The sequence below is a fragment of the Podarcis vaucheri genome, assembly GCF_965113315.1.
Source record: "Podarcis vaucheri genome assembly, chromosome: 6".
In the NCBI taxonomy this organism is placed as follows: domain Eukaryota; kingdom Metazoa; phylum Chordata; class Lepidosauria; order Squamata; family Lacertidae; genus Podarcis; species Podarcis vaucheri.
Window position 1 is genome coordinate 39955879 of NC_138764.1, and position 23313 is coordinate 39979191.

Here is a 23313-nt window from a genome sequence, read left to right on the forward strand (position 1 = left end):
CATAGACGTCTCGCGAGCTCTTGCCGCGCGCCTCCTCCCCCTCCCCAACCCCCCGCCCTCCTCTCGTGGAACACGATGCGACGCAGGAATGTGAAAGGCTCCCGCCCGCCGCCATTTTCTTTCTTTCTTGGCAGGCAGAGAGCGCGGTAGGAAGCGGCGAAGCGGACATGGCGGATTACTCTACGGTACCCCCTCCTTCTTCGGGCGCGCCCGGGGGAGGCGGAGGAGGTGGCGGGGCAGTCAATGATGCTTTTAAAGACGCGCTGCAACGGGCTAGGCAGGTGTGTATCGTCGGCGCCGGGCAATGGGTGCCGCTTCCCAGGCCGGCCTTGCCCGGCAGGCTTTTTCAAGCAGGCCGCCCAATTCGCCCCTCCGTCGCTCGGCGTCCTGCGCAAGGGCGAGCGGGGCACGCCCCACCACCGCCATCCCGTAGGCCGCCAGAGGCGCTCCCTCCGTTAGGAGCTGAGGCGGTTTTTTGTTCCGTGGGCCTTTGGGAGGACTTTTCGGGCAGGGGCGCCGTAGTTCCCTCAGTGACTAGAAAAAGGGGGTGGAAATAGAAAGTCCTGTGGCGCCTCGGTTCGATTCGCGCCTCACGGGAGCGAAGGAGGGAAGTGAGATTTGAGGGACACCATCCCTCGGATAATGAGGGAATTTCTTCCTCGGAGACCTTTTTCCCCCTCTCAAGCCGCCTTCCCGTAATGGCGGCGTCCTCTCTACGTGCACCACCAACCCAGAGAGAAAGGCGGGTGGGTCGGCATTTCTGATTTCCCCCAACTTCCACCTCGCTCGCTCTTGGTCCGCGAGGACCGTCTCCTCCCTTCCTCGCATGCAATACCAGTACTTGTAGCGATTTTCATCGTTTGGTGAATAGTTTCTACTTCACAGGATGAGGGAGGAATTAGCGCTCGTCCTCAAGGGGGGGGTAGCCTCTTGTATGGCCGAGGCACCTTTTACTTGAGTTTCCGCTTCTTTACTTGGGGTATTTTTTTCCTCCCTTTTACTCACAGTTTAGGGTTTCCCTAATTTTTTTTACACAGTCGCACAACACGGAGAAACCCGAAACACCGCTTTTATAAAATAGAAATTGTTACCTAATAAGGTAGCTGGTCCACTCTTTCCTTTCCTCTTGTTCACATAATAATTAGAAGGCGTTGTTTCTGTATCACTTTATATGACCCCATAAGTTTTTAGATTAATTTTTTTTCAGTCCCCTGCTGTATAGGTGAGATAAGAGCATTTTCTAAATCAGAAAAAAGACTCCCGTTCGATTCTGTAAGAGGTTATATGAAATACTATAGTTGTCAACTAGTCCTGACCTGGTGTCTCTGTCCTGGTTGTGTGGTTTGGGGCAGTCGGGGAATAAGAATTGGCTTCCTACTTGACTGTTGAAGATAATTGCCGCCATTTTTAGCAGTAATGCTTCCCTTCCATTTATTTAGTTGCCTTAAGCTTTCTTGTTTCCTAGCAACTTACTTAGACCAGTTAGATGTAACAACCAGCCCTAAGTCAGAAAAGTTTGATCTAGGAACCACATCTCTTACTAATTTATAAAAGCAAAGAGAATTAAGAAAGCATTTGGTAAGAGTTCTTTGCCTTCAGCAGTTGCCAATATCTTTGTTCAAACGTTTCATACAAACTGAAAGCTCCAGCAAGACAGGATCACAGTCCTCTTCCTTGCAAGTGGGTGAGGTAAGGCAAGGAGGATAGTACAGAATCCAGTAAATTGTTGTAGTTTTGTTAACGGAGAGGAAGTGGCAAAATAATTTATAAACTGTAGTATAAAGCTAAATTTTCAGGGCCCAACACTACCACCTTACCTCATAGATGACTGAATATACTCATCTATAAAAAGAGAAAGACGTGGATTCTTTATAGCTGCACTCTTTCATATACACAAATAGATGAACCATTCTACACATTTTTTTAGATGCAGAATGGCTGTTTGAACATTGAACAAGGGGAAATAATTTTAAATTAGTTTCCATTCTTAGTGGCGGAAGAGAAAATCTTGAAAATGAGATGTTGGCACATTTTAAAAACAAGGTTGTGGGGGTGCTTTTAATACATGCTTACAACAACAACAAAATCTTGACTTAAGGGCAGCTAGGAGTAGTATAATGTGTAACTCATTCCTATTCCAAATCTGGCACACTGAGGTGGCTCAGATACAGCAACATGCCATAATTCAGAGTTACATAAATGACTCTGTCAAAACTCTTGGGTTTGCACACTCCCTACTTGTCTTTCACCTTGTACTGTAATTTTTTTTCTGCTTTGAGACAGGATTTGAACTGTCAGGCTTGTTTCTTTCAAACTAAAAAAAAGAATCATAGGGAAGAGGGAGATGAAGGGAGCATTCAAATGTAAGCCTGAGCCAACTAGGTTGTAGTTCATCTCGGCTGTGATATTAAATAATGCAATTCTAAACACACTCAAAAGTAAGTTCTCCTGAAATGGGGTCTACTAGATGGGAAAAAGTTCCACTGAACACATTTACTTGTGAAAAAATATGATGTGGGCTCTTGTTTTTAAAACAGGAGAACCCAAATTTACAGGATCATAAATTAATTTCATTTTAGTCATTAAAAATGCTAATTATCTACCTTTTATCTATTGATTCTCAGGTAGAGTACAAAAAATAAACAATCCACCATACAACAATAAAACGGCAAACCAAATAAAGGCAGTTAAAATAGAGTGAGATGATCAATTACCAAATTATTAAAATACTTGGACACAAATAGGTATGTTTTGACCAGGTGCTGAAATCATGATTGCTTGGGCTCCAATCATAAGTCTTAGGAGAGCATTTCACGTATGCAGTGCCACTACAGCAAAGGCTTTACCGCAGCACAACTAAGGTATGGCACCACATAGTGGAAATTGCCCTGGTTATGGAACTGAAAACCCACCTTGGAGGATCTAAACACCCTGGCAACCTGGCATTGGTGGATATGTTCCTTTAGGTATTTTGGTGGTGAGCTGCTTAGAGTTGAAAAGATAGGTTTTGAAGTGAATAAACCGCTAATGTAACTCTTAGAATCACTGTGATGTCATTCCGTCTGTCCAGTAAAGAGAGAGAGTGCAGCTACATTCTGCCCTAACTTAAGCTTCTGGCTTGTCTTGAAGGGATAGAACCATGCACGGCACATTACAGTAACCCAGTCAGGTCACCAGAGGATGGGTCACTATGGTCAGACTATCCAGGAACAGTTATAGCTTTTAAAAAGACACAAGTCTCCAGACATGGGCATCTACAAATCAGAGTTTTATCTTGTCAGTGTTCAACTGCAGTTTATTAGCCACCATCAATCCCATACTAAATCCAAGCACTGGTCTAAGCACATGCACTGCTTGATATTTCAAAAGGATCTTCGCTGACATTAACCTTTGGAAGATTTACTGCAATTACTATATGAAGTATCTATACGCTGGCTTGGGGCCAGTTTACACCTTGGAGGAGGAGGAGCATTTATAACACTGCACTTTGACTTTAGGCAGGCACCCTCACTATATTGTTTTAAAAGCCAGTTCCCTTTAAATTAATCATTTGGGCAAAATAGCAAGCAATTCACTGTTAGCTTCTATATGGTATGAGGTTCTATAAGAAATTGCTTGCGTGTTTGTGCCTGCCACAAGCAAGCACACTAACCTCTGATAACATAATTGGTTGCTGTTGTATTTCAACACTTGCATGTCTGATTCTTCCAGTTAAGCTGACACCAGTTGTTCTTCTCTTAATATAAAGGTTTGCCCTGATCTTCAAATGGTGGCCTCCCAGAGCAAAAATCATAGTTAGACAACTTGTGTTTAGTGTAATTTAATGCTTGACAACATATTAATGTATGATGTAAGGTATCTGTTACAGCAAGTGTAAAAAAAATCATTCTTTGAAACACTACTTTTTACAACATAGTCTAAAAAAATGATATGCTGGCCTTTTCTTTTCTTTCAGATTGCAGCAAAAATTGGAAATGAATCTGGAACATCTGTGAATTCAAATGATTACAGTTATGGAGGACAAAAAAGACCTCTTGAAGATGGAGGTATGCTGTCAATCAGTATATAAGATGCTAATATATTCAGTTCTAAAAATTATAAACTGATAGTGTGTGTGTGAGTGCATGAGTTAGTTTAGCTTTTCTGCATTACTTTAATCGTGGTTATTGGTTAGAAGGTAGAATAGTCCATCTTCAACATGGATATGATCTTTTAGACATAACTAAAAACCTAAGGTAGGTAAAATATGTATTATTTAAAATTCATCAGAAGCACAGTGTTGAAATATTTGTGACAGAGGATTAACAGCTCCTCTAATTTATATGGAGAATGCTTATTTGTTAATCTTTTTCAAACCTGGTGGTTTGGTATATAAGTTACATTGTGCAGGCACAACATTTTAAAATGTAGTTACCGTATTTCATTAAAAAGACAACCGTTGAAATATTTGGAGAAATGTCTTCCTCTAACTTGCTTGAACCTTTTGTTTGTTTTTAAAACATGTTACTGAAATGTGTAGCTTTTTTAATTTTAAAAAGCTTTTGTGGGCTTAACAGGGTTTAATATGTTTATCTTCTAAAAAGCAAAGCATTGTGTAATTTTTTTTTTTATTCATGAAGACAGTTTCTGACCTTGGAGGAGAATATAGGTTTTGAAGGATTATAATTTTGTTTACAGAAAATTTCTAAGGCTCTTGACAAGGAGTACTTGTGTACTTTATTAAAGTGCCTTTTATTATTAGTGAGGTTTTTAATATTCAAAAATGAGCTAATGATGCTTCAAATGATGTATGTAATGTATTCTTTTTATTTTATGTGTAGATGGCTCTTGGACAAGTCCGAGCAGTACAACACACTGGGAGGGAATGCCCTCTCCTTTTAAAGGCAGGAATTTTTATTTATTACCTGTGTTTAGTATGTAAACGTGAAATGAACTAGTGGATCTTTTGAAATGGATGACACAAATATTTCTTGGAATATGTGTCTGACTTTTACTGCACTTAATAATGGTGGTTCATCATATATTCCTGAATATGGGGTGGGACGGAAACATTTGAGGTAATTTTTATCAGATATCAGTTATCTACGACTTTCACTCATACTAAACGGATTTGGATGGTAGTGATGGTAGTGGCTTTGAATCTGCTGTTTTGACGTCTTATGCCGTGAAATTTTCAGTATTTGGTTAGGAAGTCTGTATGATAGTTCCCAGATTGAGATTGTATTGCTATGTGTTGGTTGAATCTTAAATTTTGATTTTCTATTTAGTATTGTGGTCGTTGTCAGATATAATTGTAAAATGATTATTTCTCACAATGGTGGTCTTTTCAGTTTTTGTTACAGAAGCATCATTAGCTTTAGTGTCAAATTACTAATAATACAGCTAAATGTTTGTTAGTTATGTTTTAGTGACCTGGACATCCGTAATAGTGTGTTTAAACCTGCGTGCCTTATTAAACCTTGAACAGTTTATCTGATAAATGGAAGTATTTTGCATTTTTCCCCCCTGACTATACTAACCAAGTGTTAAACATATAAGATTTTTCCTTGTTTAGATGATCTATTCCCTGAAATTTCAAAAACATGCTAAAATGCATTGGACAAGTTGCATTTTGCACTTCTGGAACAACCATTTATTTAAATTTCCTATCTTTGTGACAAAAAACATTTAAAAAAATCTTACTTTTGCAGATCAACCAGAGCCTAAGAAAGTTGCTCCTCCAAATAATGATTGTAAGTATGTTTTTACCTTGTGGTCAGCTCTTAAGTGTACTTGTCAAAGCAAGTGTTTAGTATTCTATTCTATACATAGTTATGATATACCAGTGTTTATGTGCACATAGTGATTGAGTGCATGCGGCAGAGTTGCTGGGTGGTCTTGTGCCTCTATCCCTAGAAACAGTAATTAGATCTGCAATACAAACCACTTTTGAAACTGCACCACATGTGTTGTATATAGGGATTCTGTTTCTGGGAGGGCTATCTTAAATAGGAGTGGAAGGAGTCTTTCTGAATCAGTCAGTATTTGCTTTTTAAAAACAGAATATTCATATTAATAAAAGGAATATAGTTTTGAAATGAACCAAACGTTAGATAGTTAAAAAGTAGTAGCTGGCAGGGTTTTTACTCAGGAAGATATGCTGTAATGAGTCAGAACATGTATCCATAGAGCAGTATTGTGTTTAGTAACTGTCAGTGGCTGCCCCCAAGGCTTAAGGCAGTAGTTTTTCCCTACTATGAGATACCATGGGTCTGCTGCTGAGCTTTGGCCCTTACCTCCCTTTAAAAAAAAACACAACCGCTGTATGTATTTATTTAATAAAATCTATACACCATTTGATTGTTTAGAAAACCCAAAACAGTTTACAAACGCTAAAACAGTAAAATCGAGAAAAATATACCACCTTACTTTAAAACATACAAAAGTTAAAATACTGAAGCAGAATAAAACTACCTCATATTTCTAAGCATCTGGGTGAACTTCTCTGAACAGGAATGTTTTTAGCAAGCACTGAAAAGAATACAATGAAGACGCCTTCTTGATCTCAATAGGCAGGGAGTTCCAAAGTGTACGCATTGCCTCACTAAGCCTGATCAAGTTCATACAAATGCAGAACAGATATTATGTGGCATCAGTATTAGTGTCAATTCCGCTGATCAAAGCGATCAAGGGGACACATGTTGGGTAGGGTAATCTCATAAGTAAACTGGTCCCAAGTGATAGTAACACCTTGAACTTGACCCGGTAGCAAATTGACAACCAGGGCAGATCTCTCAGCACAGGTGTTATATGCCGACAAGGCATTATACACTAAACTGTAGCTTCTGTATTAAGCACAAAGGAAACCCCACATAAAGCATGTTGCAATAATCCAGTCTTGGAAGTAACCAACACATGAGAATTGAACATAGCATTTGAGCAGCCGTCATGAAATGATGCAAAAGATAAGCCAGGAGACAGATGTAAACTTTCCATAGATTGTTTGTGAGCTGCTAATCCAACATATTTTATTACCGCTTTTCAGCTTGTAGCAGCCTTTTATGTAGAAGAGGAAATATAGGAAAGGACATTCTATAGTTTTCTATTATCCCTCTTGAGGATATTTTCTTGCTCAATCCTATCTTCTAATCATGTTTTATATCTTGTTGGGCCCAAATATCCAGTGTAAAAAGGTTAAAAGTAAATTTAGACAGCGGGTTGGATTCAGTGTTGCATCAGAAGTTTGTTTGCGCAAGGTGCCTCTGCATGGTTTTCACATATTCGCACATCACACCTTTCTCCTTGGAAAGGTTTTTGAGGAGATGCAGGGACCTGTAACAGGGAAGGGATTGAAAGCCCTTTTTTGTGGGCAGATGTCAGTTTCTGCAATGTTTGGTCAAAAGCAATAGGGTGGGTGCTTACATGGATTTGGAAGGAGACTATCGGAGTTCTGTTTTTAAATATGCTGCTGCTTTTAATGGAAAACCCCAAATAGAAAAATATGTAAAAATTTCAACAGGAAATTTCTTACTGCATAATTGGTTTCATTATAAGCCTGCAGACTTGTTTAGAGTTCAGTTATAAAAATCTGAACTGGTTAAGTAAGGTTATATTTTTAATGGGTTATAGAATGTTGTAGATACTGCAGCATGTTCTTTCAATGCATTTGAAATGTGTGCTTCCCATCATGTTTAGAAATACATCCCATAATAATTGGTTAACACTATGCTGAACTTGACTAGCAATGTACCCAATGAGACAAGTTGTTAAAAGGCATTATAGTATAATCCCATGCCTTGCCTTGTCTGCTGCTTATAATAGAGAATAGAGATATTAAAGCTTATTGAGCAGCTAGGTTCTTTAATGGTACTTGGGAGACAGGTAGAAATATATGGCTGCAGCATAAAAGGATTGAGCACAGTATCTAGTTGGGACAAGACGTAGGTTCAGAGTATGATTTGCATCAATTTGAATTTGTGTATTCACAGTAGGTATTTGATTTGCCACTGTGCTGTGGAAATCAGAGCAGGTTTCTCATATGTGTAGCATTATGAAGGAGAGGAGTGTGGTGAATTTACTAAAAACCATCTTTCCTTCTATTTTTGCCTTCTGAAAGACCTGATAGTGACTTTGGAAATATTTTGTTAGATCCAAAAGCTTCCTTCTTTGTGTGGAAGATGTCTTCTGCCCACTGGAGGACTGTTCTATACTTCATTCCAAAGAGCTCTGTAAGAAAAGTGAAACAACTATGTTCTTACACTTACCTTTACAGAAGTATCGGTGGAAAGGCATTAGTTTATATTTTCCCATTGTTAATAGTTCATTGTTCCAACCCATAGTTGCAATTATTGTATAGAGCAGCACATCTTTTGGTGTGTGAGAAATGCAGTCTGGAAGCCTGATAAGCACATTAATTAGTCATTCATCAAGGCGTCTCTATCTGTTGGTTAATATTGTGAAATGCACAGAAGTAAAAGCAGCCTAATGTAAAAGTGTTGAGAAACTTGTTTTTAGTACAGTGTTTCTCAAACTTGGGTCCCCAACTGGTGAGCTTGCGGATAGCAGCGTGTTCTGGGGGCTGGGGTTGGGGGAAGCTCGGGCTGGGGGGGGGAATTATTTTTTCTTCTTTATTCCCCCCCCCCAAAAAAAAAACCAACCTAGGTGCACCCTATGGGCCAGTGCGCCCTATAGGGCAAAAAATATGGTACATAATTACAAACATCACAGAAGTCATAAACAATAAATAAAACATCAAAAAGTACACAACCAAATGGAAACAATTTCCATGTAAATCATAAGATCTAAAACTAAAGGTACAACAATAATATTAAAAACTGCAACAAGCTCTCTCAACCCCCCCATAAACAATATTCCAGCCCAAGAATCTGTTCAACAGTTTTTGTAGCTGGAGTCAGGCAGCACTCCACTCTCCCAGGCCAGATGGGAAAAGGCCAGCAAGGCAGGGTGCAGGTCTTGGCTGACAGCCAAGATTCTTATTTAAAACAGCACAGATAAAAATTAAAAGAGGAACCCTCTGCTGAGCAGCAGCTGCAGTCCTTCTGAAGCCTGTCAAGCCCGGCCCCAAGCCAGGTGGAAAGAGGCCCTCAGCAGCAGCATTCCTTAAGAGCCCGTCAGATTACAACTCCCATCATCCCTATGCCTGCTATAAACCCTCAAATGTTGTAAGTTCCCTTGTAGGACAGTGTTTCGGCTCCATGATCATCTTGGTTGCCCTCTCTTGAAACTTCCAGCTCTACAATACCCCTTTGTAGTTGTGATGATCAGAACTTTCTTTTGAAATTTTATAGCCTGCCTTTCAGCCAAATGATATATGGCATACATATGCATTATAACCAAAATATGCATATAAAAACAAAACAGTTAACACTTTAGATAATCATGAAAACATACAAACAGCAGCAGGAACAATAAAAACTCCACAGTGCATCTCACCTCTGGCCTCAAGGAAGGTGAACAGGTACACACTATTCCAAGTGCATTTGAATTGAAGGCATTGTGATATGGGCTGGTAATGATTTCTAGAATGGAGCTTGCCTTTTTCACAGACTGGAGTCAACAATTTGATGTCATGCAAACCTGGCCGCCTCACTTCTCCAGGTCATTTATGAACAAGTATAAAGTGCAAGTCCCAGGATTCATCCTTGGGAGACCACACTTTATAGAACCATCCCATTTATTCCTCAGAAATCCGTCATTCACCTTCCATACAGTAGCGGACAGGTGTCACAATCCTCTAGAACAGATTTTGGGAGTCTGGAAGGGAAATAATTGAAAACTCGATATACTGAATATTTGCTGTGATCTTTCAAGGCATATAGGATCTCCTTTTACGTTTTTGGATCCCTACATTTTAAACAGCTGAATATGGACCCTATCAGTAATATACTTAACAAAAAAAGAAAGTTACTATTGGTAAGGAGCAAAATACAAAATAATAATGGCTGGTATCCAACACTTCGCCAGCAGAGTTCTGCTTGCGCAACTGACTTCCCCTGCCTCTTCTCCCACCTGTTCCCTACAATGTGTTCTGAAGGGTTCTCCAACCTTCTGGAGAAGGTTTTTAGGGTGCATTGTGGACTACAGGGGAGGAGCGCCATTGTGTGAGTGAACTAGCAGCATTAAATACAACCTGAAGTATTACAGCTGGAAAGGCTAGCAATAACAGATTAAATCCAGTGCTGCTATTACAGGGGATATCAGCTGCTGTTAAAAAACAAAAAAAACAAAAAAAACAAAAAAAGAGGGAAGGTAATTCTATCCAATGCAGTGGCATCAAGGTTCCACTGGCATAACAGGACTTAGGTTTCCTCTCTTCTGTCCCATCCATCTGCTCCAGTGGGTTCCCCAAACTCTGGAGCTGATTTTGTGGAAGGGAACAGGAGAGGGACGTTTTCTTGCTAACACTGCAATATCTTGTGCTAGTGAAGCTGCAGTGTTGGATAGAGCCAGTGATATTCTGTTACTAAAGTGGCAAGCCACATACAACTCCTATCCCTTGCTTCAAAAGAGAGTGGGAGATAGGACTTTGGGTTGGTGATTGTTCATACCTAAGTACATATAGTGTGCTACCCCAACACAAAGAAAATCCTAATGTGTGTTTATTGACTACTTATTCATTGGGATAGGAGAAGAAACCTTAAAGGTGAAGGCAAAAATGTTCTGCCCACTGAAGAGACAAGTTCCATTGATCTTACTTCATAATAATGTGCTGTATAAGGGTAGGGAGAGAGGGGGGAAGTTGTGCATAAGAGTAGGAAAAACAGTGAGCTTGGTCCTTGCTCTCCTATCCTTGTATTCTTGACCTAATTCATTTCTTCTCAGTTTGTAGTAATCTATAATTTGTCTTTACTTTCTGGCTGGCGGATTATGTCTGTTTTCCATGCATACCAGGGTTTGATATTGATTTGCAATCCAGATATACCTTGTGAAGCCTCAGTCATAGTTTGCTTGTTCTCAGCTATCAGCAAAGTTGGAAGGAAATGGTTACACTGGGCATACAACAGGACAAAAATCTAAGCCTCTGTCTCATTCTAGGCTTGTTCAATCATCAATTCATGGTTTGGTGCTCTGTCTGACCTCAGCTATTATACCCAGTGCTGTATTTCCCCATGTGAGATAAGTATAGTGCAGTCTTAACCCACCTCTATCTGTTGAGTTCAGTGAGGATTACTCCCACTACATGGGCTTAGGATTGTAATTGTAGTTGTGATACTTTGGGTTGAATGGGAGAGATGAAAAAAGTTAATATATATGCAAATTATTCATATGTTAGGCTGTGTGTTGCACCCGTTGTCATTTATTCCAGAGCATTTAATGGAATTAAAATATTTACCGTATATATTTATTTTAGCCTTTGGAAATCAGATGCCACCCATGCATCAGCAACAGAGGTAGGATACTTTTTTTCTGATTCTTCTAAGATGTAACTGTTCATATTGACTTCTTCCAAAAATTTATAAAAGTACTTCAAAATTGCATATAACAATCCCAAGCAGGAATGACTCCAGTATGTTAATTCATCAACTTTGCAAATTTAATTTGTCCCTTGTGAATAGACCTAAAAACTGCCAGGAAATTTGGATCTGGTGTAACTTTACACCAGTTTAACTTGCATCAGCTTGCTTTACTTCAGCTAATGTGTATAGTATTACTCCCTTACAGTTGGTATATTTGTGCTTATTACGTACCTCTAAGCAAGCATTGTACAGGACTGGGTGCTTAGCTGTGTGAGCTACAAATCTGAGCCTTCAAGGCATATTTTAGAAACAGGCAGCTGATTAATAATGTAGCATGTGTGTGTAGTTTCTTAGAGTAACCATGCCACTTTCCAAAAAGCATGATTTTTAAAAATATGCCATCCATATTAAACTAACGTTCTCTTACTGCCTTCAGCTAAAATTGAATCAGGATGTTATTACTTTGATGGCAATGTAAGCAAATCTGTCATTGCTACTCAAATCTCTTTGAAAATAAGATGCCAGTCAGTTCAGTATGACAGAGAAATCATTGCCTCTTTCAAAATAGCTTGGATCAGTAAGGGTGTTATTATGTTTAAGGACAAGAAATAAGGCTTAAATCAGCTTGATAGGGTTCATTTGAAAAGGTAAATGAAAAGAACATGTTCATTAGTGAATTTCCTCCTGCATTGTAGGATAGATCATGCATGTAGTTTTATTACATTTCCCCAATCTTTTCTTTCTCTTTACATATGCTTTTCATATATTTGCTGTTATTTGTGACTTCTGTATTTAAATTAAAAGTAGACAGGGCTATTTTCTATTTATGTGGACTCAGAGGCATCTCCACCTGACCCATGTTTTCTCCTGCATCCCCAGCAAATGGTCACAAATTGTCCATTGCTGTTCTTGTGTGAGCAGAATAGCTCTCCACTCACACAGTGGGGCTTAGCCTTCCTCTCCTTCCTCCTACATGCCCCCAAATCTGCTCTTGCATATTGGGGAAAACCAGAGTAAATTTTAGAGGCATGTAGGGGGATGCAGGATGGAGAAGAGCAAGGTAAAATCCTGTTGCATAAGTGGAAGTCCTCTTGTGCAAACCTCTGCCTTAAATCACATGAAGTGATTATGAAATTCAAATCCATGCAAAGTATTGATATTATTGTACCTATTCATTTAAAATAATTGGCTACTGATAAAATTACTATCATTTGTAGGCTTGCAAAACTACAAATCTGGCAAAGAAAAAAAAATAATAGGAACTAGATAACACAATATAATTCTGAAGTTTATTGAGAGAATTCCAAGCAAAGTGCAATATATTTTTTGTTATTTTTTTCAGGTCTGTAATGACAGAAGAATACAAAGTTCCTGATGGAATGGTTGGATTCAGTAAGTAGTGTAACCTTGCTATAAAGTAATTAAAATATACTGAATGCAATTCGTGCAATAATTCTGGTTTGTTTGTCCATTTTTCAAGTAATTGGCAGAGGAGGAGAACAGATTTCTCGCATACAGCAAGAATCTGGATGCAAAATACAGATTGCACCTGGTAACTATTTCATTTCCTGTTCTATTAATGAAAAGTATGGAACACAAGCAAATAATGTTACAACCAAACCAGTGTTTTTAATTATTTTCCACTCTTTAGGAGAAATTATTTTGGGAAAAAGCAATGGGTTAAAATTTGGATACATTTTGGACAATTGATTTTGAGTACCTTTTGAATATGTAATTCAGTTTTAATGCATAACTGCTAGCTACTGATTTCTTTAGTAGTATTAATTCTGTACTATTTCCATTTTATAGATAGTGGTGGCATGCCTGAAAGATCTTGCATGTTAACTGGAACCCCAGAGTCAGTACAGTAAGTGTTCGCTTAAAACTTTCAAATAGGCTGATGTGTTTTTAATGATGGTTCTGTAGGACTTTCTAATGTCCTAGGTGAAGAATGATCATTGTTTAGGCATGGCTAAACTTGTATAGTTTGAGGTTTCCCCCCAGGTATATCCAGTACATTTTAACCTACCTTTCTCTTATCTGCATTATTCTGCAGATCTTCATGTTCTGTGTTTTCGATAGTCTGCATGCCCTGCCTTTTTCTTTTCGCATCCATGCTGCTTATACTCAATGACATGTTTCTTGTCCTCCTTCCTAAATGGAAGTGCTGTGGGCACTGTAAAGAGTCACAGATTTTCATTTACTGTTAAGCAGATTATTTGCTTTTCTAGTTAGCCATCACCCATTTGACTCTGCTGTTTGTTCCAGTTATGTTTTCCCCCAGTCTTGCCACTATTATAAATTGTATATTTTTCAAGGTCTGCAAAGAGATTACTTGATCAGATAGTTGAAAAAGGAAGGCCTACGCCAGGATTCCATCATGGGGATGGTCCAGGAAATGCAGTCCAGGAAATTATGATTCCAGCTAGCAAAGCAGGATTAGTTATTGGAAAAGGTGGAGAGACAATAAAGCAACTTCAGGTAAGCTGAAAAAAATTAATTTGTGGGCTAATGCATTAAAGTACTAAATTTACATGATCTGTACAGATTAATTTTGTTGAATATAGGAGAGAGCTGGTGTAAAAATGGTAATGATTCAAGATGGACCACAGAACACTGGAGCAGACAAACCTCTTAGAATCACAGGAGATCCTTACAAAGTTCAAGTAAGATGATATTTTAATTTTAAAAAATAATGTTCCTTTATATGAATTAATTTTAAGATTGTTGCATCTGAATTGTACCTCATTCTCTTTTAGCAAGCCAAGGAAATGGTTTTGGACCTAATTCGTGATCAAGGTGGTTTTAGAGAGGTGCGCAATGAATATGGCTCAAGAATAGGAGGAAATGAAGGATTAGATGTGAGTATAATGAGAACATTTTATGAAATGTGTCTTTTTCAGAGCACTTCTTTTTCTTCAAATTAGAATAAAGGGCAGGAAAGTATATTTTATTTTATTGTAATTATATGTTTGTGTATACTATTAATGTATTGTTGTTTTTTAGTGATTGCTTTTCCCTCTATGTTTTTAGCTGTTTCTGTTTTAGCTGTAAGCCGCCTTGATTCTTCCAGAAGAAAGGACAGGATATAAATAAAAAGAATAATAACAGATTTTTATTTCATTTTTTGGCCCCTATAAACTTAGTGATGAACTTTTTGGCAATTATTGAACTCTTTCTCTAAAACATAGTGGTTATGATACTTATGAGTTGTATTAAGTATTTTGTTAGAAAAATAGCTTGGAAAGGTTTACAGCAGGCTTCCTCAACCTCGGTCCTCCAGATGTTTTGAGACTACAATTCCCATCATCCCTTACCACTGGTCCTGCTAGCTAGGGATCATGGGAGTTGTAGGCCAAAAACATTTGGAGGGCCGAGGTTGAGGAAGCCTGGTTTACAGCTATTAATTTTCGTACTGTTCTCTGACCTTTTGTTAACCTAATCCCCTTCATGGCGGCTTTATTGTGGGTTGCTTGTATGTTTGAGATGTGTCAAAAGTAGTGATGTAAACCTAGATAAATACTTTTGATTGCTTTGAAACATTTGCTGAAAATTTGTTTTGTTTCTTCAGGTACCAATTCCAAGATTTGCGGTTGGTATTGTAATTGGAAGAAATGGAGAAATGATTAAAAAGATACAGAATGATGCTGGTGTGAGGATACAGTTCAAACCAGGTGAACTGCTTATATGTACATGACATAAAATTCAGAGGTTTTCTCCTAATTTTTAAAGTAAATTGTTTTAATATTCCATTCCTCTTCCAGATGATGGAACAACTCCAGACAGAATAGCCCAAATCACAGGACCTCCAGACAGATGCCAACATGCAGCAGAAATTATTACGGATCTTCTTCGAAGTGTTCAGGTTGGTTCATAGCTGCTAGGAATGTTTATGAAATCAAGTGGTTTATAAAATACTGCTGGGTTTCTTTTAAAATGTGTTTGAATACATTTCTCAACTTCAAAGGAAGTGGGCTAATGGGAGCTTTAGTATTTGTGATAGTTACTTAAATAGCTGTGTTAACAAATTTCTAGCCTTGAAACCAAAAATATCCACTAGCCTACCTATGATAGCCATTCTGGGTTAAAAGAAAACATCAACTCTGCAAATTGTCAGTCCCTGTTTGTGATTCTTATTCACTACTGCAAGGCTACAGAAATCCTCAATTCAGGAAAAAATATTTTGCAAAATAATTTAACGGTATGAAATAAGTTCTCATCAGTTTCTGGGGCGTGCTTTCATATGTATAACTGATGGAATGAGACACTTTAATTCTAGGATTAATGGAACTTTGTCCTAAGCTTTGTGGCATTTGATGGTTTTCAGTGGGATAGATAAATGCTGAGCCTCACCTGAGTGTGGGTTAGCCAACACTGTGTTTGCCGAGCATGGTGTTGCCGATTAGCAGTGTACATAGGAAGATTGTTGACTGAAAGCTATCATTCTGGGGAAATACAGATGACATTGATAGGTAAGGTTGTTTGTCAAAGACATGGTTTTCACTAAGGTGGTTGTGCTCATCCTGCTTGCAGTCTTCCCATAGGCATCTGCTTGATCCTTGGGAGAGCTGGATGCTTAATAAGATGGGCCATTGGTCTAGTCCATCAGGGTGCCTTTTGTATCCCTAAAGCTATGTCTGCACTGAGTTACTTCAGATTGCAGGTAGAGGCTCATACAAAAAAAAAAAAATGTCAAAGAAGGGCTAAGTGTGGACCCTATTCCATGCCATTTATTTGGTATGGAGGTAAATGCACTCCTTTGGTTGCCAGTTGTGAAATATCAGCTCTCCTACCCCACTATATAGAGCAATACTCATGTCATGTCAGTTTGAAGCAGTATACCCTGGGCAGACCCAGGTGCACATAAAATGTATGCCATATTTTAGCTAAACCCCTATCCCTTCCTTACCCATCCTCATGGTTCCTTGGCCCAAATGCTTTTAATTCAGCTGACTTTGATGTATCGGAAGGATCAGAAAAAGGTAACATAGATTCTCCAACATCTGCAAAAATACTGTTCCTCTTTTTTAGACACTATGCATCGTATTTTTGTAATTTTGACAGAGTGAAAAATGCTAGTCTTTTTAGGTTGCAGTAATTTCAAATTATTTCTGATTTTGTTTTGTTTTATTCGTCTCAATCTAGGCTGGCAATCCTGGTGGTCCAGGACCTGGTGGTCGTGGACGAGGTAGAGGTCAGGGCAATTGGAACATGGGACCACCTGGTGGATTGCAAGAATTTAATTTCATTGTCCCGACTGGAAAAACTGGATTAATTATTGGGAAAGGTAATAAACCCGATTTATTTGGCAGATCGCTTTTCTATCTTCTGTTACATTTAAACTGAGATTTTCTAAATGGGGTAGCTGTATTCAGTGTTGAGTGATGTGTGACAACATCTTACTGTCATTAATTAGGCACTGGGACTGAGGTGGTGGAAGTGTCACTTTTCCTTGAGGAGCTAGAGAATGTGTGACTTGTTACTCCTCCTCCTCCTCCTCCTGAATAGGGCCAGTAAAACAATGGAACAAAAAAAGGATCCCACCACAAATTCAAATACAGCCTGAAGTGAATCTGTTCAAGATGTCTTGCTCTGTTTTAGACTGATAATATTTCTTCAGGGGAGCATAGACTTGTTTAAAATTTCCCTACTCTGTTTCTTTAGGAACTAGCAACAAATTCAGTGCAATAATTTGTACTTAAAATTTCAGGTGGTGAAACTATCAAGAGCATTAGCCAGCAATCTGGTGCTAGAATAGAACTGCAAAGAAACCCCCCACCAAATGCAGATCCAAATATGAAATTGTTTACCATCCGGGGGACACCACAGCAGATTGACTATGCTCGGCAGCTCATAGAAGAAAAGATTGGAGTAAGTATTCTGGAAAACCATATTTCTTTCATTGTTATGTAAAGTAAGAGAAAACCAGCTCCTATGATAGTTGTGCGGAAGTTGCCTCATGATTCTAGTAGTAATTGGCAGCTTTGGTGGGAAATACACAAAATATACCTTGCATTCTTGATGCATTTTCTCACATGTCATAGAACTATTTGAGTAGCGAATATGTCAAGCTATTTGCCCTAGTACAATTGCTTTTTACCCTGTGAACTGTTAGCAGTCAAGGAGCTAGTACTTCTAAGTTTGAATGTCTTCTTAGTCCACTGATTACTGCAAGAAGCTACATGAAAACCAAATAATGTGAGTTCTGTAAAAGTTAGTGTGACGGCAGAGTCTTTTTAGAGCAAAGGATTTCCGGAGGGATGGAGAGCTGGAATTTCTTCCCCAAAGGAAATATTTAGAGAAGAGGAGCATTAGTTGCATATTGGAACAAGCTTGTTCTTACAGTTGGTTGATAGCAACTTAATCCATGTCATTTATCTTTGCTTTCAGGGTCCAGTAAATCCTTTGGGACCACCTGTGCCACATGGACCTCATGGTGTTGTCCCTGGGCCACATGGGCCCCCTGGGCCACCTCCTGGGGCTCCAATGGGACCTTACAATCCAGCTCCCTATACACCTGGCCCTCCTGGTCCTGCACCTCAGTAAGTAACTTACTCTTATAAATAAATTGGCAAAGGTATCAAATAGAAATCACAAACCCTTTTGCTACTGGGACGGGTTTTGTTTTGTTTGACAGCTACTTAACCACAAAACTGAGCAGACCCCTTCTCCTCCTTCACTCTCTCCCCACTCCCAAACACAGGGCTACATCAGTAGAATTCAGGCCAGAACTTGTTTTTGCTGCCTAATAACACATTTTCTAAGTGCTAGTAAATTAACATTTTTATTCACCAAGTAACCAAAAACATTATTGCATAACCCTTTGGTTTCAACCCATTTCCAGGATTGATTTTAATGCATTTGTTACAGTAGTTGCAGCTGCAAATAGCTAATTAGAGCTTTCCCCAGAAATAGGGTGTTCCAGCACTGGGTGTGGAAAGTGCTGTAAATTCGGGGTTCTGCCCCCCCCCCAGCACCAGTGGCAATCATGTGACTTGTTTAGAAGTCTGAAGTAGCTGCAGCTGCTGTGTTTTGTTGCTGTCCATTCCTATTTAATAATGATTGCACATACACTTCCTCCTTAGTGGCCCTCCAGCACCATATGCTCCGCAAGGATGGGGTAATGCTTATCCGCACTGGCAGCCACCGAATCCTCCAGATCCTGGTAAGGGGAAACAGTCTTAAAAACTACATGTATTCTTGTGTCCAGCCAAGATGGTGTTCGATTGCATTGAGTTCCATGTTTAAAACGAGAGATAAAATGGTACATTATTTTTTAAAATTCCTAAATAAGTTGACTCTGAAACAAATCCTACTGATTTATTGACATTCACTACCAAGGAAGTTTGCATAGGATTGCAATTTGAGTCACGTGACTACAAACTAAATACTGTTGAAAGTTTAAGAAATTGACCTGGGCTACTTTGACTTAAAGCAAAATCCTGTGCATGCCATAGTGTTACGCATGCCATAGTGTTAAAGATAAGTGTATTTAGGATTGCAGCCTTCAACCAAAATATGGTTTGTATACGGCCAATTAGACAGGAACTGTGTGACTAAACTATAGCCTATGGAAAATAAAGGAAGCCTACCAAAGATATGTTGAAATTAAAGTAATGTTTAATTTTCTAGGTAAGCCAACAGACCCTAATTCAGCAGCATGGGCAGCTTATTATGCTCACTACTATCAGCAGCAAGCACAGCCACCACCTGCAGCTCCGCCTAGTGCACCACCAGCCACTCAGACCAATGGACAAGGTACCCAATCAGTTTTGTAAGATCATTGTATTTGGAGGCTTGGATCCTAAGAACTTTAAGGAAGTTCACTGAAGTAAAGTTTAACTCTTCGAAAAAGCTCTTCAGGGACCTCTCCTGAATAATGTGGGGAAAGGTCTGCTCAATTTGGAGTGATTCTCCCATCCCACATTGTCCATTAAAGAATCTCCAGTCCGCAGAAGAGGCTTTTCAGGGAGGCACAAGTTGGTGGGAGGGAGGGGTGGCAAAATTTCATTTCATGAACTTCCTTGAGTTCATTCAAACTTTGAATCCAGGGCATTGTTTTGACCAGATAGTCACATATAATCTGAGAGAAAGAGTCTTGCCTCACAAATTTCACCTGAAATTCTGAGAATTTGATGCTATAACAAAAAAGATTTGTTGCAAAAATGAATGCTGGTTATTTCTAAGACTAGAATTGAAAATTGTGTTGAGCACTATGTGGCATGCTGGTGCATTGAGACTAGAGATTACCAGCTTCTGCAAGGGGAATCAGCATAACCTAGGAAGTGCCTGCTGGATCACGGCCATCTCTACCTCAAGTTTTTCCTGTCCTGAATCTTCCAAGATTCAGTTTCCTTGGATGTCACCAAAGTTCTAGTATTTTGTGAGAGGAAGAAAAGCTTTTCGCTGTTTACATTCTCCGCATCATGCATAATTGTATGCACCTTTCTGTACCTTCTTACTTCTCTAAACTTAAAAGCCCCAAATGTTGCAATCTTGTCTCATTGGGAAGTTGCATAATCTTCTTGATCATTTTGATTGCCCTTTTCTATATGTATTCCAGCTCTAACCATGTCATTTTTGAAGTCAAGCAACTAGAACTGTACACCATATTCCAAGTGTAATTTTACAATAGATTGTATAAAATCTTAGAATTGTAGGGTTGGAAAGGGACCACAAGCATCAACTAGTCCAGCTCCCTGCGATGCAGGTATTTTTGCCCAACAAACCCATGACACTGAGATTAAGAGCCCTCATGCTCTACCAACTGAGCTACCCCAGTACTTTTATTTTCAGTTCTTTCCTAAGTATGGAATGGAATGGAAAGGAAAGGAGAGGAAGTATTCACTGGTACACAGAAAGATACATGTCACCCCATCCAAAGTTTCACTTTTTATGGCTTAATCTTACTTCAGCAAAAGTGCCTAGGGCATTGTCAAGGTCTTGGCTACCACTGGATTGCTGCTATATCCGTCACTTTTCTTTCTACCCTTCTCCATCCAGTTTCCTTTGGGCTTGATCTTTTACCCTTTTCCCCCTCATTCTTTTCACTATGATAGTGTGGCGAACATTATGTCAGAGGCTGACATGCTGTCACCTATTCACCATTGCAGTTCAGGATGCTAGTCCTGATTTAGCAGTAAACTCTAGTTTGTCATATTATTCAGACAGCTGCTTTAAGCTTGACAAATGCAAATCATGTGTTGGCAAGAACTGGATTGAAATTCCTGGATCTCTGTGGATAAGCAGCAAGAAGAATAACGTGAGCCTGAAACTGTTCATGGCTTATTCCTTTAGTGCCAGAGCATTGATGTGGCATTGTGTGAATCACACACCTGTTTCTTCCACATTTCCTTCTATATAGAGATAGGATAAGGCTAGTGTCACACACAGCCATACATACTCAGCTCCTGCTTGGAAGTGCCAAATAAAAAAGAAACCAGTGCTCCAGATACCATATACTAATCTGTGCATTTGGGTAGAAATTTGGCCTGAACAACTTGGTGCATGACAACTGTAGGATGCCCAAATTTTGTCAAGATTTCATCACTGGTGTGCTTGTTGATACCATTAATAGGTCAAAATACTAACCTTTTAATATACATAATAGATTCTACTGTAGTGCTTTTATTTGGTACTACAGCCAACTATCAAACAACTCTTGCAAAAAAAACTGCAATGCATACACATTTTGAGACACGTGGCCATCATGGTATATAGACCAGACTTTGTCAAATTGGAATCTGAGGGAGCCTTGATAGAGCAAAGATGGGCAGGGTACAAATAATAAATTATTATTTGAGACAACTCTTAACCAGGCTCCATACAAATCAGTGGAAGGAATTTTTTGTTATTGACCTTTTGAAGAAAGGACATTGATTGATGTGGGGTGCCCACCAACAGTCATCATCCTATGCCTTGAGTCTTTGACTTTAAAAAAAAATCCAGTTTCAGAATCATTGCTTTAACTACTTGGAAAATGTGTATGTTGTATTTTGCATCAGCTGTATGCTTCTACATTTCAGTGTTGGCATCTCAATATGGCAAAGCTTTTCCTCTGCAGTTCCTAAATAAGTGACTGGCACTCACCCATAATGTAATTTTTCTCATTGTGCTGTGAGATACCTTCCAGTTGACCTTGTGGGTTTTTTGGTCTCTGTCAGCTGTTGACTTCGAATAATGTGTGTAAATTTAAATGCAGAACTATCTCTGCCAGTATTTCTATGCATGTTGGCAAAAAAAATCTTTTTCTTTCAACTTTCTTTTCATGTAGGAGATCAGCCAAACCCAGCACCAGCAGGGCAGGTAGATTACACCAAGGCATGGGAAGAGTACTATAAAAAAATGGGTATGTTTTACATTTTTATTGGTGTAAAAAGGAGGCTTTTACTATTTACTTCTCTAAAAAGCTTTTCTGTTTCATATGCTTTTTTTAAGTAGCAAGACAATTTACTCAGTTGCTCCTGAAATTAAGAATTGGGAGTCTTATGAATACCTCTTCATTATGTATCAAGAAAAGTGGGTTCTCAGGGAATTGCAAGGATAGCTATTTTGCATGAAGTGTAGAGTAACTTAGATTTTGTAACCTAAAACATCTCACAGTCTTTTTCCCTACCTTGTGGAGTTATCAGTGCTTGATAACAACAACCATTATACTTAATGACCATCATCATATCAGATGATGTACGCTGCCAGTAACGAGCATATCTCTAGCTAGCTAAATGGAAAAGTGCCACACTTAATAGACACCATCTCACAGTTCTATCATGAGCCAGCATTTCCATTCATGCCAGATGTGTGTCATGACAAGACCCATGTAGTTCTTTCTCCTCTAATGTAAGGACACACCAGAATTCAGTGTCACTGTGCCTGCAAAGAGCAGAGAGGAAAGGTGAAGCTGTACCATGTGAGTTAGGTTGAGGCAGGAACAACAAAAATGTGATTGAGAGAGACTTGAGCGCTTTTGGAATTTCAAGGGACATTAAGCATTCTTATAGAATTATCACATCCTGGTTGTTGTTTTTAATGAGCATAATTCAGAAATTTACAAAAAAAAAATCCCATATATTTCAGACATAAGGTTAGCCAGGTATTTTCAATTAAGGAAATATATGCAGGTCTGACAGGATGCTAAATCTCTTAATGTAGACCAGCCTCATTCTGGTATTTGTGCTTGGGTGTGCCCATAAATTAAAATTATGTTAATCATTACTTCTGGATTCATTTGATTGTGTGTGTGGCAGAGTGGGGGAAGAGAATAGTGATTGTCACGACTATTCTGCCCTTCTCTTGCTATTGCCATGTTTTTCATTAAAGGCATGACTGAATCTGAGTTGTGGAGCAGAGATTTTAAAATAGAGTATATGCAGGACTAGTTTTTTCAGTCGGATTTCAAGGAATGCCAAATTAGCTCTTGAGGGCATAATAGCCTTGTTATCAGATAAAGGTAGGCATTTTCTTGAGTTTAGAGTTCTTCCAAATGTTTTTAATCAACCTGGCATATATGATCTACAGACTAGTTCAAATACAGCAATTCCATATGATGATTCTCTTAGGAAACTGCTAAGACCTAGTACTGCTTTCTCAATATTTACAACTTTACCAGTAGTTCTAGTATGAATTAATTCCCTTGTTTGTAGTTTTCTACTGCTTACTCTGCTACAAATTTATTCAAACCTTGTTAGAGCAAAATAGAGGTTTGGATCCAGAGACCCAACTGTTTGAGTAGAAAGTGCTTCCCTCAGGTGGAGGGGCATATTGAAAGAAGTAATGCACCCCTATAACCTGGTTTCAGGTAGTTAGACTCTCTAGAATGGCTCTTGAGAACAGAGGGTGGTTGAGTCAGTAATATACTCCT

The 23313-nt window shown here is 38.9% G+C and overlaps 1 protein-coding gene across 1 annotated transcript in view; it reads left to right on the forward strand.

Annotated features, from left to right (window-relative positions):
• The first annotated feature begins 60 nt into the window (after window positions 1-60).
• Window positions 61-23313, forward strand: part of FUBP1 (far upstream element binding protein 1) — a 30194-nt gene continuing 6941 nt past the window's right edge. The window contains 19 exon segments of the mRNA XM_082227534.1: window positions 61-281; window positions 3956-4046; window positions 4821-4883; window positions 5691-5732; window positions 11351-11390; window positions 12799-12848; window positions 12937-13008; window positions 13266-13323; window positions 13775-13937; window positions 14024-14122; window positions 14216-14317; window positions 15028-15130; window positions 15221-15321; window positions 16602-16743; window positions 17167-17327; window positions 17847-17998; window positions 18542-18621; window positions 19089-19214; window positions 21730-21804. Coding sequence (XP_082083660.1) covers window positions 168-281; window positions 3956-4046; window positions 4821-4883; window positions 5691-5732; window positions 11351-11390; window positions 12799-12848; window positions 12937-13008; window positions 13266-13323; window positions 13775-13937; window positions 14024-14122; window positions 14216-14317; window positions 15028-15130; window positions 15221-15321; window positions 16602-16743; window positions 17167-17327; window positions 17847-17998; window positions 18542-18621; window positions 19089-19214; window positions 21730-21804 — 1834 coding nt within the window. The 5' untranslated portion in view covers window positions 61-167.